The following is a 27,857-nucleotide window of genomic DNA, read 5'->3' as shown; positions in this document are numbered from 1 at the left end:
GTTATCCTCAGGGTGAAAATATGGATCTCAAAATCATATAGTCACTGCTGAAAAGGGTTCAAATATGCAAAATATGCTTGAAAACTGAAGAATCTGCAGGACCTGGAGAATTTTTCTGAAGAACAGAGCTCAGTTTAACTGCTCAGGACAAACAAGAGACTCATGAACAACCATCACAAAACATAAAAAACAGTCATAGATCATCCAGGTAACCACACACAGTCTTAACAACCAATGGTTCCTAAGCTTTTGAACAGGGTTAATTGAATAAATTCAGCTATTTTTTTGCCTTGTGGACTTTATGTAAACATCTTTTATGTAAAATATCTTACTCAGGACAGTACTAATAAAAAATAACATGCATTTTGTATGATCCCTCTTATTTTGTTAAAATTATTCACATTTTCACAGATTCTGCAAGTGGATCCCATACTTTTTCATGCAACTGTATATACATATATAATAAATGAAAAATGATGATATAAATAATATAATCTTGTTATATAATTATAATTACATGACAAAAAGTTTTTTAATCTTCATATCCTGAATACACTGAATACATCTCTAACTTTCTGTTCTGTTTTTCTCTTTTTTAGGCCATGTTGTCCATTTTAGCATTTTGTTCCATTTTGTAGATGAAATAAAATATTTGGATATTAAATTGAGCATAAAATCAATAATAAAAAAGAAAACACATTTAGATATACTCACATTTATTAAAAAAATTCAAAGTGCATGATCAGTCTGAATTCCCATGATGAATAATCTCATGAAGCTGAAAGCGCTCTGTAAACGTGTGCTCGGTGGTCTTCCGTTTGAATATCTGTACAAATAAATCCACAGATTCATCTCGGGAATACTTTCTAAAATAGGGATAACACTTTAAAACTGCATTTACGTAAAAAAACGAAAGACTATATATATCTTTTTCGTTCATTAAAAGCCATCTATCACAAAGTCATTTTGTTGCCATGGAACAACAAATTTACTTTAAAAATCAAAATAACACTGTAGCACAAAACTGTATAACAAATGTTTCACATTTTATGATGCATGGCCGATTGTACACAGCAGCAGATAAATATGTCTGAAAAGCAAAGCAAAGTTTGAAGCCTGAGACAAAAAATATTACACTCGTGTGGACTCTACAATACAGCTTCCCAGGATGCATTGTGTCAAAACAGTAAAAAAAATGTTAGTAAAAACAAATGTTCTTCATACTATGTGTAGGTAAATACTGCGCATTTTCCGTTTTTTTCCCCCCTGTGCTTTAGCCTGTTAGCTCTACCGGCAGCTCTCGGCTACACAGCGCCTCCCACTGGCGAGCCAGGAGCGATATCAGGCGCTCCCTGCTGTCCGCACCCGGTACAAAAATACACCACTGCACTTCACCCTCGGCTCCTCCAGCCCCCCGTGTCCTGTCGCCCTTCCTGTCGGCATCCGCAAAATGGTCCATGGTAAGGTGGCACAAAAGATCCGGTCCGGGAACGTCGTCGAACACCAGCGTGAGGGCTTGCGGGTAAGTCTGGTAGCCCATTAACACACGGTCCAGGTCACGAATCCGCCGGGCGTCTGTGAGACGGTACTTCTCTCTTTGCGGCGGCTCTTTTGCGAATTCAGGTAGCGGGTAGCTGATGTGGTCTTCATCCAGGAGGAAGACATCTGTGCTGGTGAGTATAAGAGTCTTGGGTTGTAGGACGGTCCGGTTCTGGCTGGTTTGGCCTGGAACGACGTGGACCTGGAACACCAGTACGTACAAAAGTATGTTGAAGGAGTGAGACGGCGCCTGCGGGGTCTTTCTCTCCGCCACGATGAAGGTGAGGTCTCCGATTTCTTCCTCGCTTGGGTATACAAACTTCACCTTGCTGGAGTGGACCAGCTCATAGTTCTCCATTTTACCTGATTTATGAGGGAATAAAATATTATTGGTAAACATCCAGTCAAAGGGCTCAGGTAATGATAAGCGACTTAACGGATTTTCTTGATATATTTTAGACATCCAAGCAGTCAAACCTGTGCTTTTGTTTCCAAACTGTGAGTAGAAATCCAGCTCAGAAGGTTCAGGAGAGGGAACTTTCTCCAGCAGGGACAAAACCAGCATCAGCTGCTGCAGGAAGCGATGTGTGCCGTAACCGTCACGGGTCAGACAGGAAATGATGTGATCAGCAGAGGGCCCTTTGAAGAAAGAAAGAAAGAAAGAAAGAAAGAAAGAGATTAAACTCTAACTTATTTAACTGTTGTCACTCTTAAAGGGTTAATAAAGTAACTATTTCAAAGGGGTATGATGATTTTCTATAGGAACCGTACTATTAGCGAACCTCCTGACACCACCCACTCTGCTGAGAGTGGCGTTTATGTGAATATGTAAGTATGTGCTGTGTGCTTTCCTCTCAATAACAAAAACACGGTGAGACCGCGGTGAGAAAACAGCAGTTAAGAAATCATATCTGATCATAGTAATGTGGATATGTTTGCAAAAGCTCTGCAATTCAGCAGTAAAGTCCAGTAAAGTCATGTCACATTTATTTATATAGCACGTTATACAATGGGTCGCTTTCTGTGTAAATCTCATTTGTTTAAAAGACCTCTGAAGAACAGGCGAATCTCAACATAACACCGACTGTTACGTAACTGTCGGGGTGTACGCCCCCAATATTTGCATATGCCAGCTCATGATCAAGCATTAGACAATGGCAGGACGTCTGGATGTGCACTGCTGAATCATCAGACTAGGTAAGCAAGCAAGGACAATAGCGAAAAATGGCAGATGGAGCAATAATAACTGACATAATCCACAATCCTAATGTTAGCTTTAGCCACGGTCACTATCAAACTCATTCAGAATCAAATATAAACATCCAAAAAAACACCATACTTGCGTGATTAGACATGCTGCATGACGAACACTTTGTAAAGATACATTTTGAGGGTTATATTAGCTGTGTGAACTTTGTTTATGCTGTTAAAGGCAAGCGCAAGCTCCGTGGGTGGGGAGCGTGAGCATTTAAAGGGGCCGCAGCCTAAATCGGCTCATATTTAATGATGCCCCAAAATAGGCCGTTAAAAAAATTAATTAAAAAAAATCTATGGGGTATTTTGAGCCAAAACAGACACAGACACATTCAGGGGACACCTTAGACTTATATTACATCTTTTAAAAAGACCTTCTACGGCACCTTTAAAACTACTACTTCAGTTTCTACTATAAAAGCAGCTCTCCAGTCAGTGTGTTCAAGCTTTTCCTTGTAGATGTCTGACCATGACGGACTAAACAGAAGAAATGAACAGGAGAGGATTTCCACGTAAAAAAAAAAAAAAGAAGGCGGAGTCTCAGAGCAACACCTTTTATTACCAAAGACCAATGGTAGTTTGGTGGGGTTTACAAGCCAGAGTGTTCTGGAAAGTTTCCTTTGGCAAACTGTTTCGAAGTCCTGAAATTAACGCAAAACAAACTTTGTTTTGGCCTGATTTTGTTCGAAATTTCATCACAGATCGTTCTTTGATTTTGCTTGAAGTATATTGGGGACTTTAGTTTCATTGCTCAGTTCAGTTGCTTTAGTTTACACCATTAACATAGAAGTGCTAAAATAATATATAAAATAAATAGTATTGCTCGCTTTTCGCCAAAAGCATTTTCTCTAGAAACAAGCAGCAATATGAAATGCTATATTAGCAGTTCCTTGGTGCACAATTGAATTCATAAAACAGATTTAACCCAAATGGCTTGATAAATATGTCATCCAATCACATTCCTTTCAGATGGAAAATTGGACTAGTAATGATCTTGGTCATAACAAACTTACCAACGACTCGAAAGTACTGATCAAACAAGCCCACGTTGACGCTCTGCAGGTCCTTCAGTTTAAGGGTGAAGCAGAAGGAGATGAGGAAATCTGTGTCCTTGTGCTCGGATGGTTGCCAGGTCCACATCACTGCAAGATGAATCAATTTAATGAATCAATTTTAATGCTCTAGAGAATGACTAAAAAGAACTGAACAGCATTGTATATTTAATTAAATAAGATAATAGATAGAATTGAATAATAGAAAAAAAAATGGCACAGAATATAGAATACAACAGAACAGAACAGAATAAATTAACAGAGTATATTTGAAGAACACAAAACAACAGAATTAAAGTATAACTACAACAGCATATAACAGTTCAACATCTGTGCTGCATTAGAACAGAACTGAATATATTTGAAGATAAGATTAGAATAGAATCATTGCAAATGTAAGTAAGGTTTTGCTCACTCGACTGGTTGGTGAGAGAGGACGCCGTGTCCTCCAGGATGAAGTAGATGGCTTTGGTGGACAGCAGGACACAGGCGGTTGTCTCCACGTCAGGAGATCTGTAGAAGAGCACCGACGTCCACAGGATGTGTTTCAGCTCCTCATTCTCCATCTGCATGACAAACACCCTCAGTTTTCAGTCTCCTTGTCACACAATACTGCAGTTTATTTAGTGGTGTTTTCTTGCATTACTATCGCCTACACTTACTGTCAGGGTTTTGTTTCTTCTGTGCAGTTTGTACTACTAACATAAATGATCATTTCAGTCATGCTAGTTATTTTATTTTGAAGAATTAAGGACATTTCCATGTCCAATTAAACACCTCAAAGTGTAGGGCATAAATGATTCTAGTGAGGTTATCCATGCTTCAAATGTTAGGTGTGTTTGTTTACGGTTTAAATTTAGTTTAGGAAATCCTGTAAAAACAGAGCACTGATTGCATAGGATATTTGAGAATGAGTGGAAAATAGTTCAGATAGCCGTCTTCTGAAAACAAGGCAGCTGGCCAAATTTAACAGAGTCAAAGTAAATAAACAAATTCAAGGGAGCCAAGAGTGCACACAGGAAGAGATGGGTCGACCGGAAGTACAAATAGAGGAATATACAATGTGAGGATAACAACACAACACTGGAAAGCCAAAGGGATTGCAAAGGAAACTTCCGAAGTAAGTTCTACGGCACAACCATCCAGGAAATTTCCTCAAAGGATCTGAATCTGTGAAATGAGCGAATGACTTGCCTCAGCAATATTGTTGTGGAAGAAGTGAACAAGCTGGTCTCCCTTGAGAGATGAGATGAGGAGTAATGAAGAGGAAAGTGTGAGGTGTGAGGGACATTGGTTGTCCTCCGTCAGCTGCTGAATGAGAGATTTGGCTGGATACAGCAGAGACAGGGTCAGCTGGGGCCTTGGCACTTCCTGAGGGACGCTGTGGAAGAAAAAAAAAAGCATGGCAATATATCTACTGTGAAAACGGCTAAGAAGAACCATTTAAGTTTTTCTAATTAACAAATGCTGCCTTAGGAAAAGTGAGTAGTCATTTAACAGATGCGTTTCATCTCCCCTTCTGCATTTCTTCTATCCAATAAAAAGCATTTCAAAGGTTTGGCATTTCATCTGTAAAGTTAGGATTAGGGATAGCGATAGAGTTAATCGTCCTTTTGAGCTGGGAATTACTTTTCTAGTCCAAAGAACTTGAAAGCACTAATTTTTTTGTGAAAAATTGTATTACTTGCTCTTCTGGCATCCTTGCAAAAAACAACTTCATCACACTAACCTCAAGCTAACTGCTCTGGCTCTAATTTCAAAACAATATGAATTTCACTTGTAAAGTTAGGATTAGGGTTTAGGGATTAGTGTTGTTGGCCTTCGACAAGTCAGTACAAACAAGTCAGCACTGAAATTTAAAAAATGTGATGCTTTGAGTGCTGTTGAAAGCTCAAATGATGACTTCCTTTGCAGAGTTTGAACCTACAACCTTTCAGTTACATTCCAGGCTACATCTTAGGTCTGGGGCTAAAATGGCATCCATGCTAACATATCATTAGAAATATTAGTAACAAATGAACTCCATTACCTGCTGGTAGGTATTCTTTTGGTGGTTGTAGCCGGAGCAGGACAACTGTGCACTTTCAAGTGTCCTTTCTTGGTGTGCTGCAGGGCGATGGTCTTAATTTCCCGCAGATTGGATCGAAGCCGTATGAACTCTTGCAGGAAGGTAAACTTGTCTTGTGGAAGGGCAAAAACAACAGAGAGGCGCTCGTGACCTGCCATCAGTTCTACGACATGGTCATCATAAAAACGGCGTGAGTTTGAGACGGCCCTACAAGAACAGTTCTGCTTTGGGTCGAGGAGTGTGAACGAGAGCGGGATACGGGTTACTTTGGAGCAGCTCCGCATAACACTCGCTTCAGAAGAGTCCCGGGACGACAGAGCGACAAAGTCTACCTTGAGAACGCAAAGGTGCCGAGAGGTAAGGAAGAGGATCATGGGATTGGAGGTTTGGTCCTGATCACTTTCAAACAGGCTGATTTGGGATAAAACATCTGAGGGTACTGAGTTCTTTGGAAATTGTGGGTTGTTTGTGACGTTCTTGTCGGAGGTAGATGGGTCTGGATTAAGGAAATGGATCAAGTGTCCACCTTTTAAGCTTTCATCGCTTTCCTCAAAGTCCCAAGTGTTCAGAAACTGTCGGATGAACATCTGAGTGTTAGAGGAGTTCAAAATTTGTTCATTAGTTTGGTTCACGTGAGGGCTAATGCAAGAGTGCATCTCCTTCAGACTCTGGGCATCTGAGAAAAAGAACCATCGCGTATTGCTTGACTTGACCTTCAAGGAGACACAAACCTCTGGAATATCAAACTGGAAGTTCTCAATGTTGGTGTACAGCACAACCAAGTCAGTCTCAAGGTTCTCCATTAGTTCCTCCAAGTTACTCACTGGTTCTTCTGACCGTGTGTGGAAAACCACAAGTGAGCTGTCCGTTGCCACCAAACAAGATGGCCACCGACTCAAACCTTCTCCAACACTGATGCAAAGAGACCAAGCCACCATTTTTACATGATCATCTGCAGATTCTCTCTTCACATCATCTGGTCCCTTTTCCTGAACTGTAGATGAGGAGGAACAACCCATTATCTCGTTGGTGCCATCTAGAGTCATCTCAAAGTACCCATCCCCCAACTGAGGGCTGCCTTGGTCCGTGCCCTCCAGAGAAGTGGTTTTGCAAGGTATCGGGGATGATTCTTCTCTATTAGCCTGGCTGATGTGAGCAGAAAGTTGTTTGGTAAACTCCTGGTTGGTGGTGGTGTAGGACAGTAAAGTAGGAGGCACAAAGAGATTCAAAAGACTTGTGGTCCAAGGTTTCCACTCCTCTTCACAGCAACAGGGACTAAAGAGAAATTAAACTTGTTTTAGTTTTGGTTTAGAAATCTTAAAATGTACAACCATAAAGACTCAAACTTTAAGAATTTCAACACAGAATCTGTTTGTGCAACATCTTCCTGGATCAACATCTTTGTTGATCCTGAAACAACATTCCAATCAACCATTCAGATTCGGGGGGTTGCTTCTACATCAGGTGTTATTCACCTATAATTTCCCTATGATTTTAGGGGTAACTTATGGGTGGGGTTCGGTTTTGGGGTAGGTATATAGTTAGGATTCAATTTCCAGCTAGGAATGTTGTTCCAGAATCAACAAAATAGGTTGACCCAGGAATGTGTGCAAAATCTGGACCAAGTAACAACCTGTATTTACTTTTTGGAGATTATATCTATACAAATAAATCAGTAACATTTTTACTCCTAAACCCAATCAAAAGTAATAAGGCTGAAACACACTCTAAGCAAGAACACAAACGCAAACACAAAGGTTTGGTAAAAGCATTGCAACCACTCAGTCTTTGTTGTACATAACATGCATTCTTCCATGTAACAGACTCTAGAAGTCTATCAGGGGGGATACAGTTATGTTTAAATTTATCTTCAATCTGTTAATCAGCAGTGAGGATAGTTGACCTAAAAGGAAAAAAAGGACTGCAGCGCCCCTTGTGGCAACAATGAGAATGCAACAACTATTTGCATTGTAGGGCTGTCACTAATGATTATTTTGGTAATCAAGTAATCGATTATTCAAGGTCGATTATTTTGACTATTAGTAATCTGATTTTTTTTTTGTGGTAATAAAAATAGACCTAAGCCTTTAAAATGACTTAAAAATACATATAGAACAACAATGAGGCTATAATATTTGGTTTAAATAAAGTATGAAAAGCAATTATATGGTTATTATATGATGTATTATAAAAAATGCCTGCAGAGGCCAACAGCTTGTTGTTACACTTTACAGCAGATCAAATCCATCCTTGTTTAATACTGGCCAAGAGACATTTAATCCTAATGTTTACTTAATCTTCAATATTTGGTCAATTCTTTACGATCTAAATGCTACAACCACTGTCATTTTTTTGAACATGTGGACATCAAAACATGCAAACTCAGAGCAAGAGGTTTAAACTTTTATTTTGAAATGAACATTTATAAGCAACCCAAACAAATCATGGGCAAAGGAGTCCATAAACTATAAATCGTCACGAAAACATCAGTCAAGCCAGCTCGCGCGTCAACCTGAGAGATCAGCCTCCTTACCTTAAAGTGTCAAATTTCTCGGTTTCTGAATGGACGGTTTGGCTTGATTGACAAACGCTAACGTTTGGGCATGATTTATATACCATCGACCTGTCCTAAAATGTTAGCACGCTTTGATCGATGGTTTGGAGATCGCGTGTTTCTCCGTTCGAGAGCGCATTTCCTGTTCAAATCCGCGACAAAACAGTTGATTATTTACGAACGAAAGCTCACAGAAACGTGAAAATGGTCTCATTTGAAAGAAAATATCATAAGCTAAAAGATGATATAGTGTGACTAATTGAAGCAGCCCTTATCAAAACTGCGGGGGTCCTGACCCCCCATCCCCCGTGCCAATGGCGCCCCTGTAAAGTGCATAACTGAATTGCAGCCTTTGTGAATTCACAATAGCACTATGCTATAGTATGGTTTTAAATGGTTTTACATCGTGCAGCCTTAGAAAATCTAATTATGCGTTTCATGGATTCTCATCCATGGAATGAGCCACTTCCAGTATCAAGAAACATGGTGTCTGTATTTAGACACACACACGCAATATTTTTCCACACTTCAAATGTTATTTTTAATGCGATGACCAAAAACATTACTTGTTTATCCTGCTGAGACTGTCCCCATTTGTAAAACTGAACGTTTCAAGATGTAGGAAATCCAACATTTAATTGAAAACACTTTTATTAAAAAATAAAGACATTAATTTACAACTATAACCAGAAGATGGCGGCAGAGGAACAATTATTGGCTCATATTAGCCATTTCCTGTAATAGTTTTTCACTCAGTTTGGCTTTTGAATAAATATAAATCATTATAAAATCATTAGGTTTAAAAATACATTTCGTCATGGAGAAGTATGAAGTACTCACAAAATCTCATGAAAAACAATAACTTTCCTTGCAAATGAATTACACAGAAAGCGAGCACCGAGCTTCTCCCTCCCTTTATAATCACAGAATCTGTCGGTCAGTGCAGCACAAGCTCAATGATTTTGGCACATTTGTGAAAGATTAATTGAATAAAATGTAAGTTAACTAAAGTGTACAATAAATCTTTAATTTACAGTGTGTTGACTTTTTTTTTTTTTCCCACACAAAAGTGTGAAAACTGATAGCCAAACTGAATTTTGCCAAGGAGGAACACTGAGACACGACTGTTTTTTAATGTCGTATTAGGTTCGCATAACTAAATGCTAGGCCTGACTATTTAGGTTTCTATATTCTGATTATAAACTAAGTATTACAGTATTGATGCTGTAAAAGCTACCTCAGGATATTGAAGATACCGACACATAAACAAATGACATTTCATCGGAAGTTTTCCTGCTGACTTATATTAATGCAGAAGTTCTTAATAACGTTCCATGCATATGGTCAACTGCAATCAATGATTTTTTTAAATCGAGTACTCGAATTTAATTGAGGAATCGTGATAGCCCTATTGTACCGCACTATGAATTGCGCTTTGAAACATTTCAGGAATCAATTAAGTTTGAAATCTAGCTTGCGTAGCCAGAAGCATTTACATATTTGCATAGAGTATGTTTCGGGCATAGCATAAACAAAAAAACGTTTATAAGAACTAACCTGCTCTCAAAGGTGACCTCCAAAGATAAACTGGAATCAATTTGAGTTTTCACCTGCAAAAAAAGACAAGTGGTGTGTTCTTGTTTTTGCTGGCACCACAAATATTAATTAATTGTGCTTTAACACAAACCAACCTGCGGGATGACCTCACAGGCTGAGCTGTAAACATCATAGCATCTCTGGGTAAGTGTAGAATCCACAGGAGTTAATATCTCTTTGGTAATAAAAGCTTTTTCTGTACAAGTAGTTATTTCTGAAAGGGAGATGGAAAGCAAAAAGTTATTCTTCAGTCACTAAAATTTTGTTCACACAGCAAATGACGTTGATGATTTGATTTGTTTGTTCAGTCAATATATGGTGTATCAGCATTGGTTGATATGGTAATGATGCAAGCGTCAGGATGGTGCCAAGAGACTTTTTTATATACAATAGCTGACAGCAGCTGAACACAGCTTGAAGAAAAAAAAAAAAAATCAGATTTTAATTTAAGATTTGGAGTCAGATGCCAAATACCAAAATCAAACAAAATCTAAAATTAAAAAAAGTAATCACACACACACACACACACACACACACACAAATAAGGTCAAATAAATTTAAATACAAATGAAAGGTCCTGATAATGTATAGATGATTTCGAAGACAACTTATGCTAGGGTATAGTACTATTTCATTAATATTTGAGAAACTAAATGTTTAAATCACATTTTACAGGAGTGCGTAACAATGAATATTTAGATGTCGTTGGCAGAAATGGAAAGTCTATCAAAAGCACCCGAGGCTGTTGCTTAGTAACTAACACTCAAGAGACAAATATGGAGATCAAATGCTTTATAAATCAGGCCCAATCGGTAATAGAGCAACAAAATGAAAATAAACCACCACAAAAGTCAACGTTCAGGCTAGTTTAGGCAAAGAGAAGAAAATGGATGCTGATTATATTCATTCAAAACAAAGTTATGAGAAAAATCAGTGTGGAATGCTGATTAAATTTGATTTATTTTTTCTGCAGTGCAGAAAAGGGCGCACCAAATCTCCGAAACATAATTATGACTAGCAGAGCTGCAGTAAGTCAGTATGCAGGAGTAACTGAACAGAAATGTAAATGAAATAAGATTTAGATCACATGTGAAAAGAAAACTGTGCTTTTGTTTAAATTAACAATTCAGTCGTTTCAGATTACACATTTACAATCATTATGTAATGAAGAAAATAATATTTTTTAACCATGTAAATGGAGATTAATAACAAACAACTAAAATATTAAAAAGTACAATAATTTTGCAGGAAATATGTGATGCCAAAACAGAGAAATAACGTCTCATGATGTTCACCGTCAGGTTTTACATTATGTCATGCCATCAGAGGGACGTTTTTAAGTTTAAAGGTGAAGTGTGTAATTTCACTTTCTCCGAACACATCTTTATATGCCAACAAAACAACTTGGGGGCGGGACTGCTTGTTTATCCGACCAATGAGAGATGGAAGTGTCTGAGAAACCTGTTTGAAATGACACACTTCGCTTTAAACTCTCCATTTGTGTTTCCCCCCCTCGTCCCAGCAGCGCGATACATACATGATTACCTTGACTGGAGCAGGTGGAACGGGACAGAGAGGGGGAGGAAGAGGAGGGCGGCGCGACGAGAGAGGACGAAGAGGACTGCGGCCCGCTGGTGGCCTGCCCCGGGACGTCACTCACCTGACAACAATAACATCAGGCTTCTCTTTAGCGAAAAGCACAAACAAGACCACTGAAGGTCAATGTAAAGGGTGCGAGAAATCATAAACGTTTTACAACATGTCCAAACCAGAACAACAAGCGATGTATCGTATTAATGTTAACCTGAGATTTTGAGTAGCACCACCCACACAGAAATCTCATTGGTCCAAATCCTGCTCCATATCAAACATCAAATATCTTCTGATTGAGTGTGAATTTAACGCAACATTTCGCTTTCAAAAATTTTGCTCAAAATGTCATGCCTGGTTAGGACACTTTGTTAGTATGAAAGATACAGCACACACAGAAGGCCTCAAAATAATAGTGCGTTCATGGAAACGTATCAGAAATACCGTAATTACATTTTTTTCTGCCTAATTTTATAAAAGCTTATGACTTTTTATGACAACATATTAAAACAACCAAAACTGCAGCATGTACACACTTTACATGATAATTTATTATGGACCAATTTTTCTGATGAACATTTCTAAATTCTTAAATTTAAAGAACAAAATTCAAATATTTAAACTGTTTAAAATAATATTTAAATTATTAAGATTATATAAAATTATATTTAAATTGTTTAAACTATTATTAAATTAATAATAAATAAATAAATCCTGATTCTTTACAAACTGAACAGCTCTATTGATGTATTTTCCTCTCATTGTAATTATGGTACTTCCGAGACATGAGCGCAACATAATTTTTTTTATGTTATACTATAATTTTATAACCATAACTTTAATTATATAATATCACAATAGCATATGCAAAAGTCGATGCATTAACACTTCAACAACTTTATTTCATGTCTTCATAATATAGCAGGTCTGCAGTCAAGTGTAGAGTTGGTGATATCCAGTCATTATCAGAGTCTGGCCAGGAGGAGGCGCCACAACTCGAGTCTTTCTCTTCACTGGAAAATTTGTGTTAGGTAACAGATGCGGACAAACAAATGCATCAATGTGAGCATATAAATCACTGAATCATCTTTTTGTTGAGTTCTCATGTCTGGATATCAAAGTTTAGCCTGATAAAAGATTATTTGAGATTAATAACACTCACACTCAGTTGAAAGAAAGCCGTCAGCACACGCCTTAAAACACATTAATTACATCAGGAATCCTTTAATCTGACAGATGAAACAGGAGTTTGCATTAGAGCCTATTACATAACCTTTTTATTCACTTTTACTCCCCTTTTAACCATCTTTATATAATTTTAAATGTTCCTACTGAACTAAATCAAAACCATTTAATAATAATAAATGCTAATAGTAATAAAAATGTTATAATAATAATGATGACAAAATTACTTATTATTATTAAGTGCTTAATAAGGACTATAAATAATTGTTTCCTACTAAACAAAAGCAAAACAATAAGAATAATTATTAAAATAATAATGTTAAATAATAATGTTACGATAATAACAATTATTATTATGATCATAAAGAAATACTAAAAGGAATATTCCTACTAAACAAAATCAAAAGTCTAATAATAAATGTTAAAATAATAATGTTAAATAATAAATAATAGTGTTATATTATTATTATCATATAGTCTAATAATAATAAATGTTAATAAATAATAATAATAATAATAATAATAAGAAGAAGAAGAAGAAGAAGAAGAAGAAGAAGAAGGATTATAATAATGATCTGTTTAATTTAATTTTGCATCAAAAAAAATAAATATATAAATCTATAAAATATAAAATACCTTTTTGTCATTGTTTGCCATTCGGTCTTTGGCCACTTTGGCTTTCTGAATGGCTTTCAGCACCTCCACCGTGTCGAGCTCTTTCTCTGTGGTGGTCGTACCATCCAAACACACCTGTGTGATAAACGTCAATTATATTTCTCTATCCTTTAAAAACAAATTCAGAAAAATGTCCTGAAAAACAGCTCATTTATGTGATATGATACTCTTCCTTCTGAGCGTAACAATGCTGTAAACTCCACTAAAGCTGTGCAGCATGTCATCTTTGATGAGAAACTCCATTACCTCAGAGGCTCTGTCGCAGAACTGGGCCAGAACTTTAGTCCTGTAATCCGGGATAATGCACATGGGGTTATCAGCCAGAGCCAGTTTCTCCAGACAGGGAAGAGTGCCGATGTGTTTAATTTCATCCAGCTACGCAAAGCAGAAGACAGAGAATTATATCGAGCAAATTATTGCATCAACAAAATGGCATTTTGCAACTGTCAGTGCAGATAATAAACTACCTGTGCTAATTTGTTGCTGCTTAAGTCCAGGTTAACCAAGGAGTAAAGTTTACTGAGGCCAGAGAGCGTCTCCAGCTGATTCCCAGACAGATTCAAAGTCTTGATATTCCCGAGTTTAGTGTGAACGCACTCCAGGATGGTGAGTTTGTTGAAGGACAGATCCAGATGGACCAGGTTGTACAAATGCTGCATTGAAAATTTTTGAAATAAATACACTGGACTTTTCTTTGCTCATTAAAATTCATATTATGACATTATTTGGAGACAACACACCTGGAGGTTTTCCACTACAGACAACTCATTATGACTGAGATCAAGAAATTCCACTTCAGGAATCAGTTTCTATAGAAAAAAAGACCAGGAAAAGCACAACTTTTATAATCAACAAGAAAGGAACTGGTATTTATTTCATGTAACATGACCTAACTCACCACAGACTCATCGATGCAGCGTATGAAGTTTCGGCTCATGTCCAGAGTGGTGAGCATCTTCCACTTGGGAATGATCGCCGTCACGGGACAGTCCGTATCCACACCCTCAGGTTCCCACTGCGCAAATTCAGACGCTTCGGGAACTAAGATTTCCTGTCAGAGGAGGAGCGAACATTGTAATTCGCACAACTTGTCAGTGCCAGTGAAAGGTTAAGAAGTTTGTTGACATTTTTTGTCTTTTATGAATGCTACAAAATTAAAGTAAAAACTAAACATTTTGCAGCCTTTTAACAAATCCTAGAGATTTTTTCTAGAGATGCTCGACTGCATTTTGAGACTCAAATTTGTTTCTGCAGTGAAATGGTTGAAAAGTTTGCTGGTTTCAAGACTTTTGTTTATACACAAAACCACGTAAAGTACCTTCATACTGCCGGCTGAGAGGTGTATGGTGAGCGTGGCCAGCGTGGGCTTTAGGGAAGGCAGACCTTTGATCTGTCCAGCATCGCAATCACTGATCTGAAAGTAAAAAGTATTAATATGTTGGAAACATACCACACCCTCAAAAAACACAAAATGCAAACGTTGATTGTCTTCACCTCAATCTGGAGCAGTGATTTAAAGATGGACAGGTCAAACGGAAGGCTCTGCTCCTCGATGTTACTCGTCCCCACCGCTATTTTCATTCCAGGGATCTAAGATTGAAAATACGGCAATTTGATACATTTATACTGTCAGATCATTTAACATAACATTTCTTTAACTTTACTTGACAAGCCAAAGTGTGCCACACATGTCCTGAAAAGTGAAGCCAAAGCATTTTGATCGCTGACTGCAGTATAGGTCATAAACCCCGTACTTTCTGCGTAATCGAATGGGACGTGAACCAAACTAAAAATTCTGATTACATTTCAAATAATTTTTTAGATTACACTTCAAGAAGTGTTCAGTTTTCCAATATTTTGATATATATATATATATATATATATATATATATATATATATATATATATATATATATATATATATATATATATATATATATATATATATATATATATATATATAGCTATGGAATAAATTAAGAGACCACTCCAAGTTCAGAAATCAATGTTAAGTGGTCTCTTAATTTTTTCCATAGCTGTATATATACACACACACACACACACACACACACACACACACACACACACACACACACTCACACTAATAATTATCTGTATCAGAGAGAAATATATTGTAATATAATAATATATATATATATATACACAGTACTGTGCAAAAGTCTTAGGCACGTCAGTATTTTCACCCCCAAAAAAGGTTTTAAGCCAGTTTTTTCTGTAGTGTGTCAATAGGAAATATCCGTTCACATTTCCAAACATTCATTTTGCCATTAATTGTAATAATCCAGTGAGATTTTTGAATACACAAAGAGTCTGACAACAGCCAGTGCTCCACACTGTGATCTGATCTCACCATCATCAAATCCGTCTGTGATTAAATGAAGAAACAGATGAAACTGAGACAAACTAAATCCAGGAGAACTGTGACCACATCTAAGAAACCTGCCTGCAAAGATACAGTACTGTGAAGAGTTTAGGCACTTGTGTAAAAATGCTGTAAAGTGAGGATGTTTTTTAAAGGGTTAATTCACCCAAAAATGAAAATTCTGTCATTTATTACTCACCCTCATGCCGTTCCACACCTGTAAGACCTTTGTTCATCTTTGGAACACAAATTAAGATATTTTTGATGAAATCCGATGGCTCAGTGAGCCACCATAGCCAGCAATGATACTTCCTCTCTCAAGATCCATAAAGGTACTAAAAACATATTTAAATCAGTTCATGTGAGTACAGTGGTTCAATATTAATATTATAAAGCGACGAGAATATTAACAGTGTGTCGAATCATGATTCGGATCGCATGTCAAACTGCCAACGGCTGAAATCACGTGACTTTGGCGCTCCGAACAGCAGATTCGATACACTGATTCATTATGCTTCGAAGCTTCCTGAAGCAGTGTTTTGAAATCGGCCATCACTAAATAAGTCGTTATTTTGTTTTTTTGCCGCACCAAAAATATTTTCGTTGCTTTATAATATTAATATTGAACCACTGTACTCACATGAACTGATTTAAATATGTTTTTAGTACCTTTATGGATCTTGAGAGAGGAAGTATCATTGCTGGCTATGGTGGCTCACTGAGCCATCGGATTTCATCAAAAATATCTTAATTTGTGTTCCAAAGATGAACAAAGGTCTTACAGGTGTGGAACGGCATGAGGGTGAGTAATAAATGACAGAATTTTCATTTTTGGGTGAACTAACCCTTTAAAAAAAAAAATGTTATAGATTTTATTTATCAATTAACTTATATTAACTAAATCAAAACAATATTTTGTGTAACGACCCTTTGCATTTAAAACAGCTCTTGTCCAGGTACACTTGGGCATCATTTTTCAGGTAGCTTTGAAGGCAGGTTTCTTAAAATCTCTTAGAGACACAGCCACAGTTCTTCTGGATTTGGTTTGTCTCAGTTTCATATGTTTCTTCATGTAATCACAGACGGATTCAGTGATGGTGATCTCCATGTGGAGCACCGGCTGTTTTCAGTCTTATTGTGTATTCAAAAATCTCACTGGATTATTACAAATAATTGCAAAATGAATGTTTGGAAATGTGAACGGATATTTCCTATTGACACACTACAGCAAAAGATATAAATAACTGGCTTAAAACCGGTGAAAATACTGATGTGCCTAAGACTTTGGCACAGTACTGTGTATATATATATATATATATATATATATATATATATATATATATATTTATTTATTTATTTATATTACATATTCATTTACATACTTATTTATCAATTAACAGAAAAAATAAATAAATAATATTAGCCGACTGATGCTGAAATTAGTTGCCAACATATCATGATTTCAGTAAAGTGACAAACTCAGACCTTGAGGTACTTGAGGCGGCAGGTGAAGTCCAGGATGTGTCCGAGGTCGGCTTTGGCATCTCCGTTGGCACAGGTGGGCTTGGCGAGTTTCAGCTGCTGCGTGACGGCGTACAGCTGGAGCGGTCTGAGCAGAAACACCTCGCCTGCAGCCAACAACTGCTCACCTGTGAGAAGAGACAGAACCACCACATTTAACAGAGGTACTAGAAGGCATAGATGACAGAACTACTCATAGTATATATTATGCAAATCAAAAAATTAATAATGATGAACATGTACAGTAAATGTTCCAAAATGGGATTTGCAAACATTTAAGTAATTTATCAGCAATCATGCACCAAAATTGGCTCCTTTTTGTATTTTCATCATCATCGGTATAAAATGTGAACTTTGATCATGTAAAGTTTTTTTTTTTTTTCAATTATAAAAGTATATTTTCTATATCTGGTTGCAAGACTATAGATAATGTCTATGTCTATTAGACTATGTCTAATGTAAAAGTCTCATTTGGAGCTTTATTATGAAATAATAGATTTTAAATGCTGCCACTTATATCGGTTATCAGTCAATACATTTCATTTTGTACATTTCAAGCTTGTAATAACTAGAAATTGAAATAAAGTAACAGACCCTTATGAAAGAGCTCTTCAGCCAGGGCAGCAGCGATTCCATTGATTTCCTGAAAATAAGGAAGTTTTTGTCAAAAATGGAAATCCGCACGAGCCCAAACAGTAATGTCACCGCACTGAGCTTTAATGATCGGCATGTGCATCTCCAACTCATTTCCTGAAAGATCTCGCCAGAGGAATGCAGAAATGACTTCAATTTCCTCCTTACAGCTTTTTTTACATATTCTGAAAAAATGACTGGAAATACTTTATGCGCACAAATCAGGGTTATTATAGTTAACTAAAACTAAAACCCTAAAAAAAAACATTTTGGTTACAAGAAATAAAATAATCTGAAATTACATTTTTTATTTTCATTTAGTTTAAATTGATAAACTAAAATAACAAAATATAAAACTGAAGTAAAAATTATTTAAAAAAATTATAAAGATTTTTTATTTAAAAATAAAAAAAATGACAAATCACCACAAGATTGCTAACATTTTTACTAAAATTAAAATGAAAACTATAATAAACTAAAAAAAAAACAATATTAATAAAAAATATAGTACTATCTGAACAATATGGAAGCTTGTTTCCACCACAAAATAAAAAAATTAAAAAGATAATAACTGCAGGATATAAACTGGAAACTCAGTTTATTGCAAGTTTATATGGTGCAATTCTGACTTTTTTCAGAATTGCCAGTTTTTAATCCTGCAATTATGACATTTTGTCTCAGAACTGTGAGATATAAACATGCAATTGTGAGAGAAAAAGGTGAGAATTGTGAGATAAGTTGCAATTATCTTTTTAATAATCTGCTTATATCTTGCAATTCTGAGTCATAAGTCAGAATTGTGAGATATAAACTTGCAACTGCGATGAAAAAAGTCAGAATTGCCAGTTTATATCCCACAATTCTGAATTTATTTCTCTCAGAATTGTGAGATATCAACAGGCAATCTTGAAGGGGAAAAAGTCAGCATTGTGAGATATAAACTCGCAATTACCTTTTTTATTTTTTTATTTTGTTACAGGAAACAAGCTTCCATAGAACAATGCTAAAATAACAATGCCAATCGAGAACAAATGCACAAACGTAAAGCATTTCTCCTCTCCAAAACAACTCTGTCCGGTCATATGCCTTTATTCAGACAAAAGCCTTTCAGAGATCAATATCAATACCACTACTGTCAGCGGGAAAACATCGCTTACGGCCAGATTACAGGCTCTGCTGTTCTGAGAACCATTTATATGGCTGAGAGGAGAAAATGCAACACGATTCATCCTCACTGGATGTGAAGAGTTGCATGCTGTTGTTTTGGATGAATTACACACAAACTCTGGTTAATATGTAACTGGCATGTGACAGACATGAAGCACAGGAATCTTCAGTTGTAATCACATTAACGCAATCTTTCGCTTCTTATCAAGCACAAAGCACGTGAAAACTTACATATAAGTGAAAAAGCAAGAAGTTAGATAGGACTTTGGGAGTCGCCGCTGGGAATCTGCTCAGGAGTGTTTGGAGATAAACTTCCAGCTCCTTTTGACGCTTCTCTACGAGGCTTTTGGAATTTTTGCCGATGATCTTCTTGGGCGGCAGCAGATGTTTATCGATCTTCTTCTCAACAGTGAGCTGAAGTCAACAACATTTAATCAGTTTTATCAGTCACACACTGTGAACTATGAACACAATGTCAATATCTGAGGTCTGATCTGTCATTTTAGGAACGTGTCTGCGTAACTCACTTTTTCATGCAAATCGTGAAAGTCACTGTAACGGTGTTTGACCGTCCAACTGTGATCTCCAACCTTCACCTCTATGACATAAACCTGAGAAAATAATACAAGCATAAAAAAAAAATAATAATAAAAAAAAAATCCATAACGATTACAATATTTCTCATTAATGTGCGTTTAAAACTGTGCAAACCAACAAACTCCTCTCCACTTTGTCACACATTGCTTAGATTCATAACTCATATTGTGTATTATGCAAATGAGCATGCAAATTATTAAAGTGGCTTTTGACACTGTATGAATCGCTATTATTATTATTAATCATCCACATGCCTATTAACAATTAAACACAGGATTCCTCTAAACATTGATAAATTATTCCCATAATGATAATTCTTAAGGAAATCATCAAATGAAAAAAAAAGCATCCGCTCTTATGCAACACACATTGTTTTCATAAAACGTGTTGAATTTTATACGTTACACAAATCTAAATATTAATCTAACCTAAGCTAAATATACTTATATCCAACAATACTAATAATATAAACCATTTTCACTTATATTATTCGCAAACCGTTATCATAAACATGAATTTGCACTGAACAACCGACCCAAATGAAACACATCAGACTGACCGTGTAATTCTCCACCAGCTCGGATCCCACGATGCGGACGCGTTTCTCCGGACTCTGCTCTGACAGATGCGGCGCGTCCATCTTCACTTCAGCGGGAGTTTGAGCGCGGCGCGATGAAAAATGCAAGTCTAGCTGTCATGTAGCGCCTCCATCTTTGTTGTGGTTTAACGCAGAGCGAACAGAGCGAAGCGCCTCCTTCTCGTATTTCTCACGCGCCGCGGCGCTCACACACAGAGAGAGCTTTATCGCCCCCTATCGCATGAGGATGTTACTACTAAAACTATGAATTACATCGTCAGCAGAACTCAAACCAAATATCAATACTGACTCCAGTGATCTAAATTAGGGTGAATTCAATTCACCCTTTGATGTAACCAATGACATATAAAGTAATCTGCCTAATCTTTACTATATATATATATATATATATATATATATATATATATATATATATATATATATATATATATATATATATATATATAGTTAACATTACATTTTACAATACTTTTTTGTAGCTTATTTGATATCAGAGTCAAGTGATATTTTGATAGATATTAATATCAAACACTTTTTTATAAATACTCGTTTATGTATATAAAACATACAGTCATGTGACAGACAGACTAATGTAACCCCTGCAATTTCATTATGAACCCCTAGGAGTTTCACAGACAAGGCATAGTTTGTAACCATACATTATCCCTCGGTTTGAGACTAGTCCCAGACTAAAATGCATGTTTGAGCTGTTTTAAATGAAAGCAACTTGCACTGACATATCTTAAAATATATCAGGGCCATTGTTTTGTCTCAAAATGCACACTAGAAATGTATTTTTCTAAGGCACATTTATAAAAGATACAAAAAAGGCCTAATACTGGCTTAATCTAAGCCCTGTCTGTGAAACCAGGCCTAAAAATAATTAAAATCAAAATAAATAATCATAGAGAACACCTACTATAAAAACAACTAAATTGTAATTGATTGTTTATATTGTTTGATATATATATATATATATATATATATATATATATATATATATATATATATATATATATATATATATATATATATATATATATATATACATTTATAACAATGGTCAATTATTATAAATAAAATATAACAATATACATTTTCTAATAATAATAAGAGTTTAGCTACTAGCTATTATTTCAAGAAAGAAAACAAAATCAATGTTGCACAAATTATTTATTAATAAATCTTATGAAATACATACATTTTATTTAATTATCTATCTATCTGTCATTCTATTTCTATCTATCTGTCATTCTATCTATCTATCTGTTGTTGTTCTATCTACCTATCTAATCTCAATAGTAAAAAATTCGACATACTATAACTATAGTCAGCTATTATAGCAATATAAACATACTATTACTCTGTTTATTTATCTATCTGTCTATTCATACTGGAGTTCATTCATTCATTCATTCATTCACTCACTCACTCACTCACTCACTCACACACACGTGTAATCATTGATGAATGCATTCACTCGTTCATTTATTTGTTTATTTATTCATGTCAGGCTGAAGGCAACCATCTTTTCCGCGGTTCGTCGAACTCGATGTGGGTTTAATCCAGAAAATCAGTGCTTTAAATCACCACTAATCCACCATTTTAAGGAAGTGCCTTTTCCTCTTCTTGTTATTCAATGGGTTTTCGAGGTTAGTCGAATGGAAGAAGAAAAGCGTGTGTTTGTATATGCCGTTAGGTCATAACTAAGCATTTTATTGATTGTCCCTCCTCCAGAATAGTAAGTAATTGTTCTGGCGGTTTTAGACTCTCGATTAAACAAATGCCACATCGATGGAAAATCTTAGTCACATGGATAAATAAACAGAAAATTACTTTAGGTCTATATATAGTGCATTTCATACCCTAATGAGTGTGAGTTTTTGTAATCAGCCTAAAACTGAACCGAGAAACAAATATATCGACTAAAAACAGAACTACCCGTTCATAAGACAGCCATTAGTTTGTTGTCCTCACATCTATCACATACATCACGTATACACTCTCTTTGTCGTTATAACGTTCTCAACTGATCTAGGAGCAGGTGAGCGTTCTTGTCCAATAATGAGAGAGACGCGGATCGTGAAGGCAAAAACTGGTCCTGAAACAGCAGCTGCTGGCGAAGACGCCCAGTGAAGGAATAAACCATTCCCATCGCGGAGGGGGAACATTTGCGGAATACGAAATAGCGATGTTTTCTGCGCTCTTCACGTAAAAAGAGATGTTTGTTTTAAAATATTGAACATATAAGAAGAACTTAGCGCATATAGGATGTTGTGAGATAAAATTGTAGTCATATTTTAAATACTTTACCTCTAGAAAGAATGAAACGCCCCCATGCCTTCGCTGAGGGTTGAAGCGCCCCAACACTATAAAAATCACACTAGACGCGGATTTCTGTAGATGTCAACTGTCATTTCGAGACAAGCGTTAGTCAGGAACGGGCAGAAAACGTAGTTTGTTGGCATTTAACCAAAGTAAAAACAAACTACAAACATATCTTTTTTACACTCTTTAGACATTTAGACAACGATTTTGCTTTTAATCTGAAGCAAAAAGACACTGGTTACTCGGAAAAGCTGAGGAGGGGTGTGACTGATCTCAGATCAGAGCCACACGAGCGTCAAGCTGCCTAGACAGAGGGCACTGCGCCAGGCTATGTGCCATCTAAAGCCAGTGACAAAGAAAAAATCGGAAAAGATTGTAAAAAGGTAGACGACTGAGGGGGTGAATCGTGTAGAGAGGCACGAGTAAACAAAACCCCTAATATCAAGGAGAAGAAACAGCCTTTGTTGTCTTCCAGATTATGTAAGAGCGCCCTACAGCTGATGCTAGACACTGAGAAAATGTGCGGAAGGGGCATGATATGCCAATGGGAGGTCTACGGCAACAGACCCTCCATCAAGGAGACGGAAAAACACAAGAGCGAGTCGAGGAGAAGCAACGGCGGTGGTAAACACAAGTGGCACAAATGGGGAAGGAGGCCAGGAAGAAGGGCGCACTATCCAGAAATGCGCAGAAATCGTGCGAGACTGTCCCGGTGGTCTGGCACTGTGGTCTCATTGCGTCCTGCCAACGTTCAAGGCAACCGAGCGCCTGGCATGAGGGCGCCCAGGAACACCAACCAGTTCCTCATGCATGAGAAATATCAGATGATGCATATGCGATCGGACTCCGTTGGCACTGACAGCGGGTCCGACTGCGAAATGGACTTTGCGGATATGGACTCGTACCTGGGTGTGCTGGAGAACGCTAGAGGCGCACTGTTGGACAGTCCAGATCTGCCTTCGCCCCCCACATTTTACGCACGACAGATGAACCAATGCCAGCAGTTTTCCTTTTTCGGCTTTGATCAAGAGGAAAGCATGCAGTATTTCCCATCAGAAGACGATGTGATGCAGAGTGAAGACTTCATGCAAAGGGACTTCAAAGAATTCTGTGACACTGTGGCACCATGTATTTAGACACCTGCCACAGGTAACACGTTTACATCATCACTATGGTGGTTTCTGAGCTCTTTTTCACAACTAAATATGTCCATTGCAATGTGACAAGGCATTGTTTTGTTTGTGTGTTCTGTGATGTATTACGAGTGGTCTGTTATGTGGGGGGGAAAGGGTCCAAAGTAGGAGTGAGACCAGCCAGCCAATCACCATCGAGATCATTTGATCACTCATGACAAACACAGCAGCGGTTTGTACTGGAAAACTAAACCCTATGTGAATGTTTTTCATAATAAATCGACATTTTGCTACGCATTGTCTATATTTTTTATTACAAAATTCATTTTTCACACATTTTGCTTGATGAATAATTACTTGCAAATATCAGAATGACTTTGGCATGGTTTACAGTTGCATTGAGGTTGAAACCGAACAATAGATCATTATTGGGTGTCTTTTTACATTGCACAGAATGGCACACTGATCTAAATATTTTGGGGTTATAAAAGAAGGAGAAGCGTAACAAATACGATGCCAGCGTAACATTTAAGAAGCAGATCCAACATACACACCCTTCTTGTACTTAAGTGCTGGCTTTTGAAGATCTGACACAAGAACAATAGCAATGCTCATGAGACAAGGTGTGTGTCTCTGTGCAAAAGATCCTTTATACAGCTGTATAATCGGCGTCACTAATTGGGTTTCCATTTCGAAGCACACAATGAGACCTATAATCATCCTTAGTCTTTGTGTATGACAAGGAAATTTAAAGCCCTGCTAGTCAATAAAAATGGAAAAAGGTTAAACAAAAAGTCTCAGATGAAATCTTTCTCATGAATAGAGCCCCGAGTGTTTTGATCAACAGCGGTTCAGCCCCTTTCCTGCACAGCTTGCCAACTGCATGTCAGATAATTGTGGTGCAAGTTCTTCGAGCCAAACCTACAGGATTGTGTGTTCAATCCTCTGGCTCCATTTCTAGTCTATTAACTGCCGATAAAAGAAATAAACACTTCACTAAGATGGGAGAAGAGACTTCACAGTCTCTTTTAAGGGATAATAACCATTTTCACAAAAATAAAATAACAGAAATAGTACTGGCAGCTCATTACCTGGATAATATCCAGTCATTTTACGGACATTTCTTTAACACAACACTATGAAGTGTAAAATTCAAAATACAGGTAAAACATCTGTAAAAAAAATAAATATGGAAAATTCCGTTAAAGTAATGCAGTGCATTGTCACCTATTTTTACGGATTTTTTTAGAGTGTTGTCCAAATGGAGCCAGGGGATTTTCATAAATATTTCTCTAGTATCCATTACTATATCCATTACAGCAATTACAAATAATTGTCATGGCAATAATGCAAAAAAAATATGGTCATAAAACAGGGTGCATTTTCCTTAAGAAAAAAAATATCTTTATTTATGTGACAAAGTGTGACATGGGCATGGCAAGTTTTATTAGATTTACTCTTGTAAGTTAATAAAAAGGGAAATTTGTTGACCAGTTACAGCTTCTAAAAATGCACACTTTAAACATTAATAGCAATTTGAATCCAAACCTTGATGAAAGAAAACTTTCTCAGAGCATTAAAACTTTTCAATCTATTGTTCTATTCAAACACATGCACATTATCTACCTAGTTCAAGATTAAACATGCCTTATGCCAGGAACAAGATTTCGGGGCTGTACATCTGTGGAATGAGGCAAAGCCGCCCTTTGACCAGAGCTAAGGTGTTCAGATCAAATGTGTCTTGTGGTTTGTGTCTGAGTTAATCAGTAAACAAAATAGTTTAACATCAAACTCATATTGTAAAAATATGATATAACATTTGGATCATTGTTAGAAAGGATGCTCCCATAAATGGACAGGTGACAGGCCTCGGCAGTGTTTTGCATCATCTTTATAATTTGTGTATAATTGTTATGAGCTCATACTGATTCAGAAAAAGATCATTCTTTAAGGCCATAAATATTCTGTAAATGACATTTTGGATAACCGTTCTGAAAGGAAGTATAAAATTCTAAAATAGAATCAAAACTCTGAAATAAGGAAGATTTGTTAAGAAGCAGAAGACCGTGATCATGTGACAATGAGGGTAGGAGGAACAGGATAACGACTGTTAACAGTCAAGCTAGAACTTTAGTAAACACAAGATCAGTGATGTCATGGCTCTCCATGTACACCTTGTTCTCCTTATATTCATGAAGTGAAATACCTAATAAAGTCAACAATGACCCTATTTAATACCCACTTCTCATTCTATTGTACATGATTCATCAGTGCACATTATTAGAAAAAATGCCTTTGTAAACTTAGGAAACTTTATCCACTTTATTTTTTATAGTGCCACTATTATGCTATTTTAAAGGTTCCTAATTTTGTTTTGGAGGTCTCCTACAAAATGTTTAAACGCATCCGAGGTCAAAAAAACACTTCACTTTATTTCTCAAGGAGTCTGAAAATGGTTTGTTCGAAGATTCAGTCTCTCTAAACCCCTCCTCACAAGAGCCTACTCTGCTCTGACTGGTCAGATGGCCCAGTCTGTTGTGATTGGTCGACAGCTTACAACGTGTGTCAAAACGAAACACCTATTTCCATATCTGAATTTCAGCTCCGGATCTTTCTCAGCACTTGATGCACAGTGATACGAACAGTAACGATGGTGGCGGTTTTACCCATAGACTGTAAAGAAAATATGGACGTAGTGTCCATGACGTCACCCGTAGGTTTGTGAAGAGCAAAACTGGCCATTGCCATCTTGGCAGCGCGTAACTGCGCGTCACTGGGCAAAGAGGCGGGACGTGGGTGGAGCTGAGGTGACGTGACGGCAGCAGACAAATGGCTAGTGGTGACAGCAGCGGCAATCCACCTGTCATTAAAGCGGCCACGCCCTTAATTATGCAGAACTTTAAGGCTTAATATAATTTAAACGGATGAGTTATAAAAAAAATTCACCCCCCTCAGAGTTGTCATCAAGGGCAAAATTAGCTGTATAGACCAAAACCACAATTTGATCCAGGCTGTAAACATGTTTTTTTTTTGCTGTAAAGTTGGGCATTTTAACATGGGACTCAATGAGATTCTGCTCTCTTTTGGAGCCTGCTCCTAGCGGCCAGTCAATAAATTGCAGTTTAAGTCACTTCCGTATTGGCTTCAGGAAAAAACGGGGGGAGGTTCGAGCTCGAGCCCTCATCCTGTGGAAGTGCAGCAAAGTGGATTTGCAGCACTGAAAACAGCATCTTCTCAACAATATGAAACTCTTCCAGGCCTCAGCTACAACTTTGAGGGCGGGTCAAAGTAGAGGTTGTTCACGGGCAGCCAATGAAAACCAATCAAGGCCATTCTTTTTTTTAGGAGATAAAAACTTGTCTTTGATCTTTATAACTTTGCTGACCTTTTATATTGACAAACGGCTATATTACACAACGCATGAAAGTAGGGCTGTCAAAAGATTAATCGCATACAAAATAAACGTTTGAGTTTGCCTAATATATGTGGGTGTACTGTGTGTAATTATTATGTATATATAAATACAAACACATTCATGTATATATTTGAGAAATATTTACAAGTATATGTATTTATTTATATTTTTAAATAATTTATATTATATATAAATAAAATATTTAGTACATAAATAACATATTTCTCTTAAATATATACATTAATTTGTGTGTATTTATATGTACATAATAATTACACACAGTACACCCACATATATTATGCAAACTCAAACTTTTATTTTGTATACTATTAATCGTGATTAATCGTTTGACAGCCCTACATGAAAGGTAATATTCGAAAAAGCATAATAGGGGCACTTTAACTTAAAAGGTTAGTTCACCCAAAAATCATTCCACACCCGTAAGACCTCATCTGCGAAACACAAATTAAGATATTTTTGATGAAATGAGATGTATATGACTCGTCCATAGACAGTAATTTAACCACCACTTTCAAGGCCCAGAAAGGTGCTAAAACATTGTTAAAATA

At 36.7% G+C, this 27,857-nt stretch overlaps 2 protein-coding genes across 5 annotated transcripts; one reads left to right on the top strand and one right to left on the bottom strand.

Annotated features, from left to right (window-relative positions):
* Positions 1 to 395: 395 nt before the first annotated feature.
* nisch (nischarin) lies at positions 396 to 20,707 on the bottom strand. Of its 4 annotated transcripts, XM_067396456.1 has the most exons (21): positions 20,374 to 20,701; positions 19,745 to 19,828; positions 19,449 to 19,631; positions 18,012 to 18,060; positions 17,382 to 17,545; positions 15,008 to 15,103; positions 14,832 to 14,927; positions 14,412 to 14,564; positions 14,254 to 14,322; positions 13,981 to 14,166; positions 13,760 to 13,888; positions 13,475 to 13,588; positions 11,609 to 11,723; positions 10,159 to 10,277; positions 10,025 to 10,077; positions 5,875 to 7,188; positions 5,040 to 5,226; positions 4,261 to 4,411; positions 3,807 to 3,935; positions 2,017 to 2,178; positions 396 to 1,902 (listed from the first exon to the last, which is right to left on the bottom strand). In XM_067396456.1, the coding sequence occupies exons 1-21, from the start codon at positions 20,452 to 20,454 to the stop codon at positions 1,274 to 1,276; spliced, it is 4,263 nt and encodes a 1,420-aa protein (XP_067252557.1). In that variant the 5' UTR covers positions 20,455 to 20,701; the 3' UTR covers positions 396 to 1,273. The 4 variants fall into 4 exon arrangements, 3 of the variants coding, with proteins under 3 accessions (XP_067252557.1, XP_067252559.1, XP_067252558.1); XR_010896094.1 differs by lacking the exons at positions 396 to 1,902; positions 2,017 to 2,178; positions 3,807 to 3,935; ... (1 more) ...; positions 5,040 to 5,226; positions 5,875 to 7,188 and having other exon boundaries at positions 10,059 to 10,077; positions 11,601 to 11,723; positions 20,374 to 20,707; XM_067396458.1 differs by lacking the exons at positions 396 to 1,902; positions 2,017 to 2,178; positions 3,807 to 3,935; ... (3 more) ...; positions 10,025 to 10,077; positions 11,609 to 11,723 and having other exon boundaries at positions 20,374 to 20,707.
* Positions 20,708 to 22,691: 1,984 nt separating this feature from the next.
* On the top strand, positions 22,692 to 24,606 carry wu:fb55g09 (uncharacterized). Its single transcript, XM_067398804.1, has one exon. It carries the CDS (start codon positions 23,241 to 23,243, stop codon positions 23,874 to 23,876), a length of 636 nt encoding a protein of 211 aa, XP_067254905.1. The 5' UTR covers positions 22,692 to 23,240; the 3' UTR covers positions 23,877 to 24,606.
* The last annotated feature ends 3,251 nt before the right edge of the window (positions 24,607 to 27,857 follow it).

This window comes from Chanodichthys erythropterus, chromosome 10 (assembly GCF_024489055.1).
Source record: "Chanodichthys erythropterus isolate Z2021 chromosome 10, ASM2448905v1, whole genome shotgun sequence".
Lineage (NCBI taxonomy): Eukaryota > Metazoa > Chordata > Actinopteri > Cypriniformes > Xenocyprididae > Chanodichthys > Chanodichthys erythropterus.
This window is presented reverse-complemented; position numbering and strand designations above follow the sequence as displayed.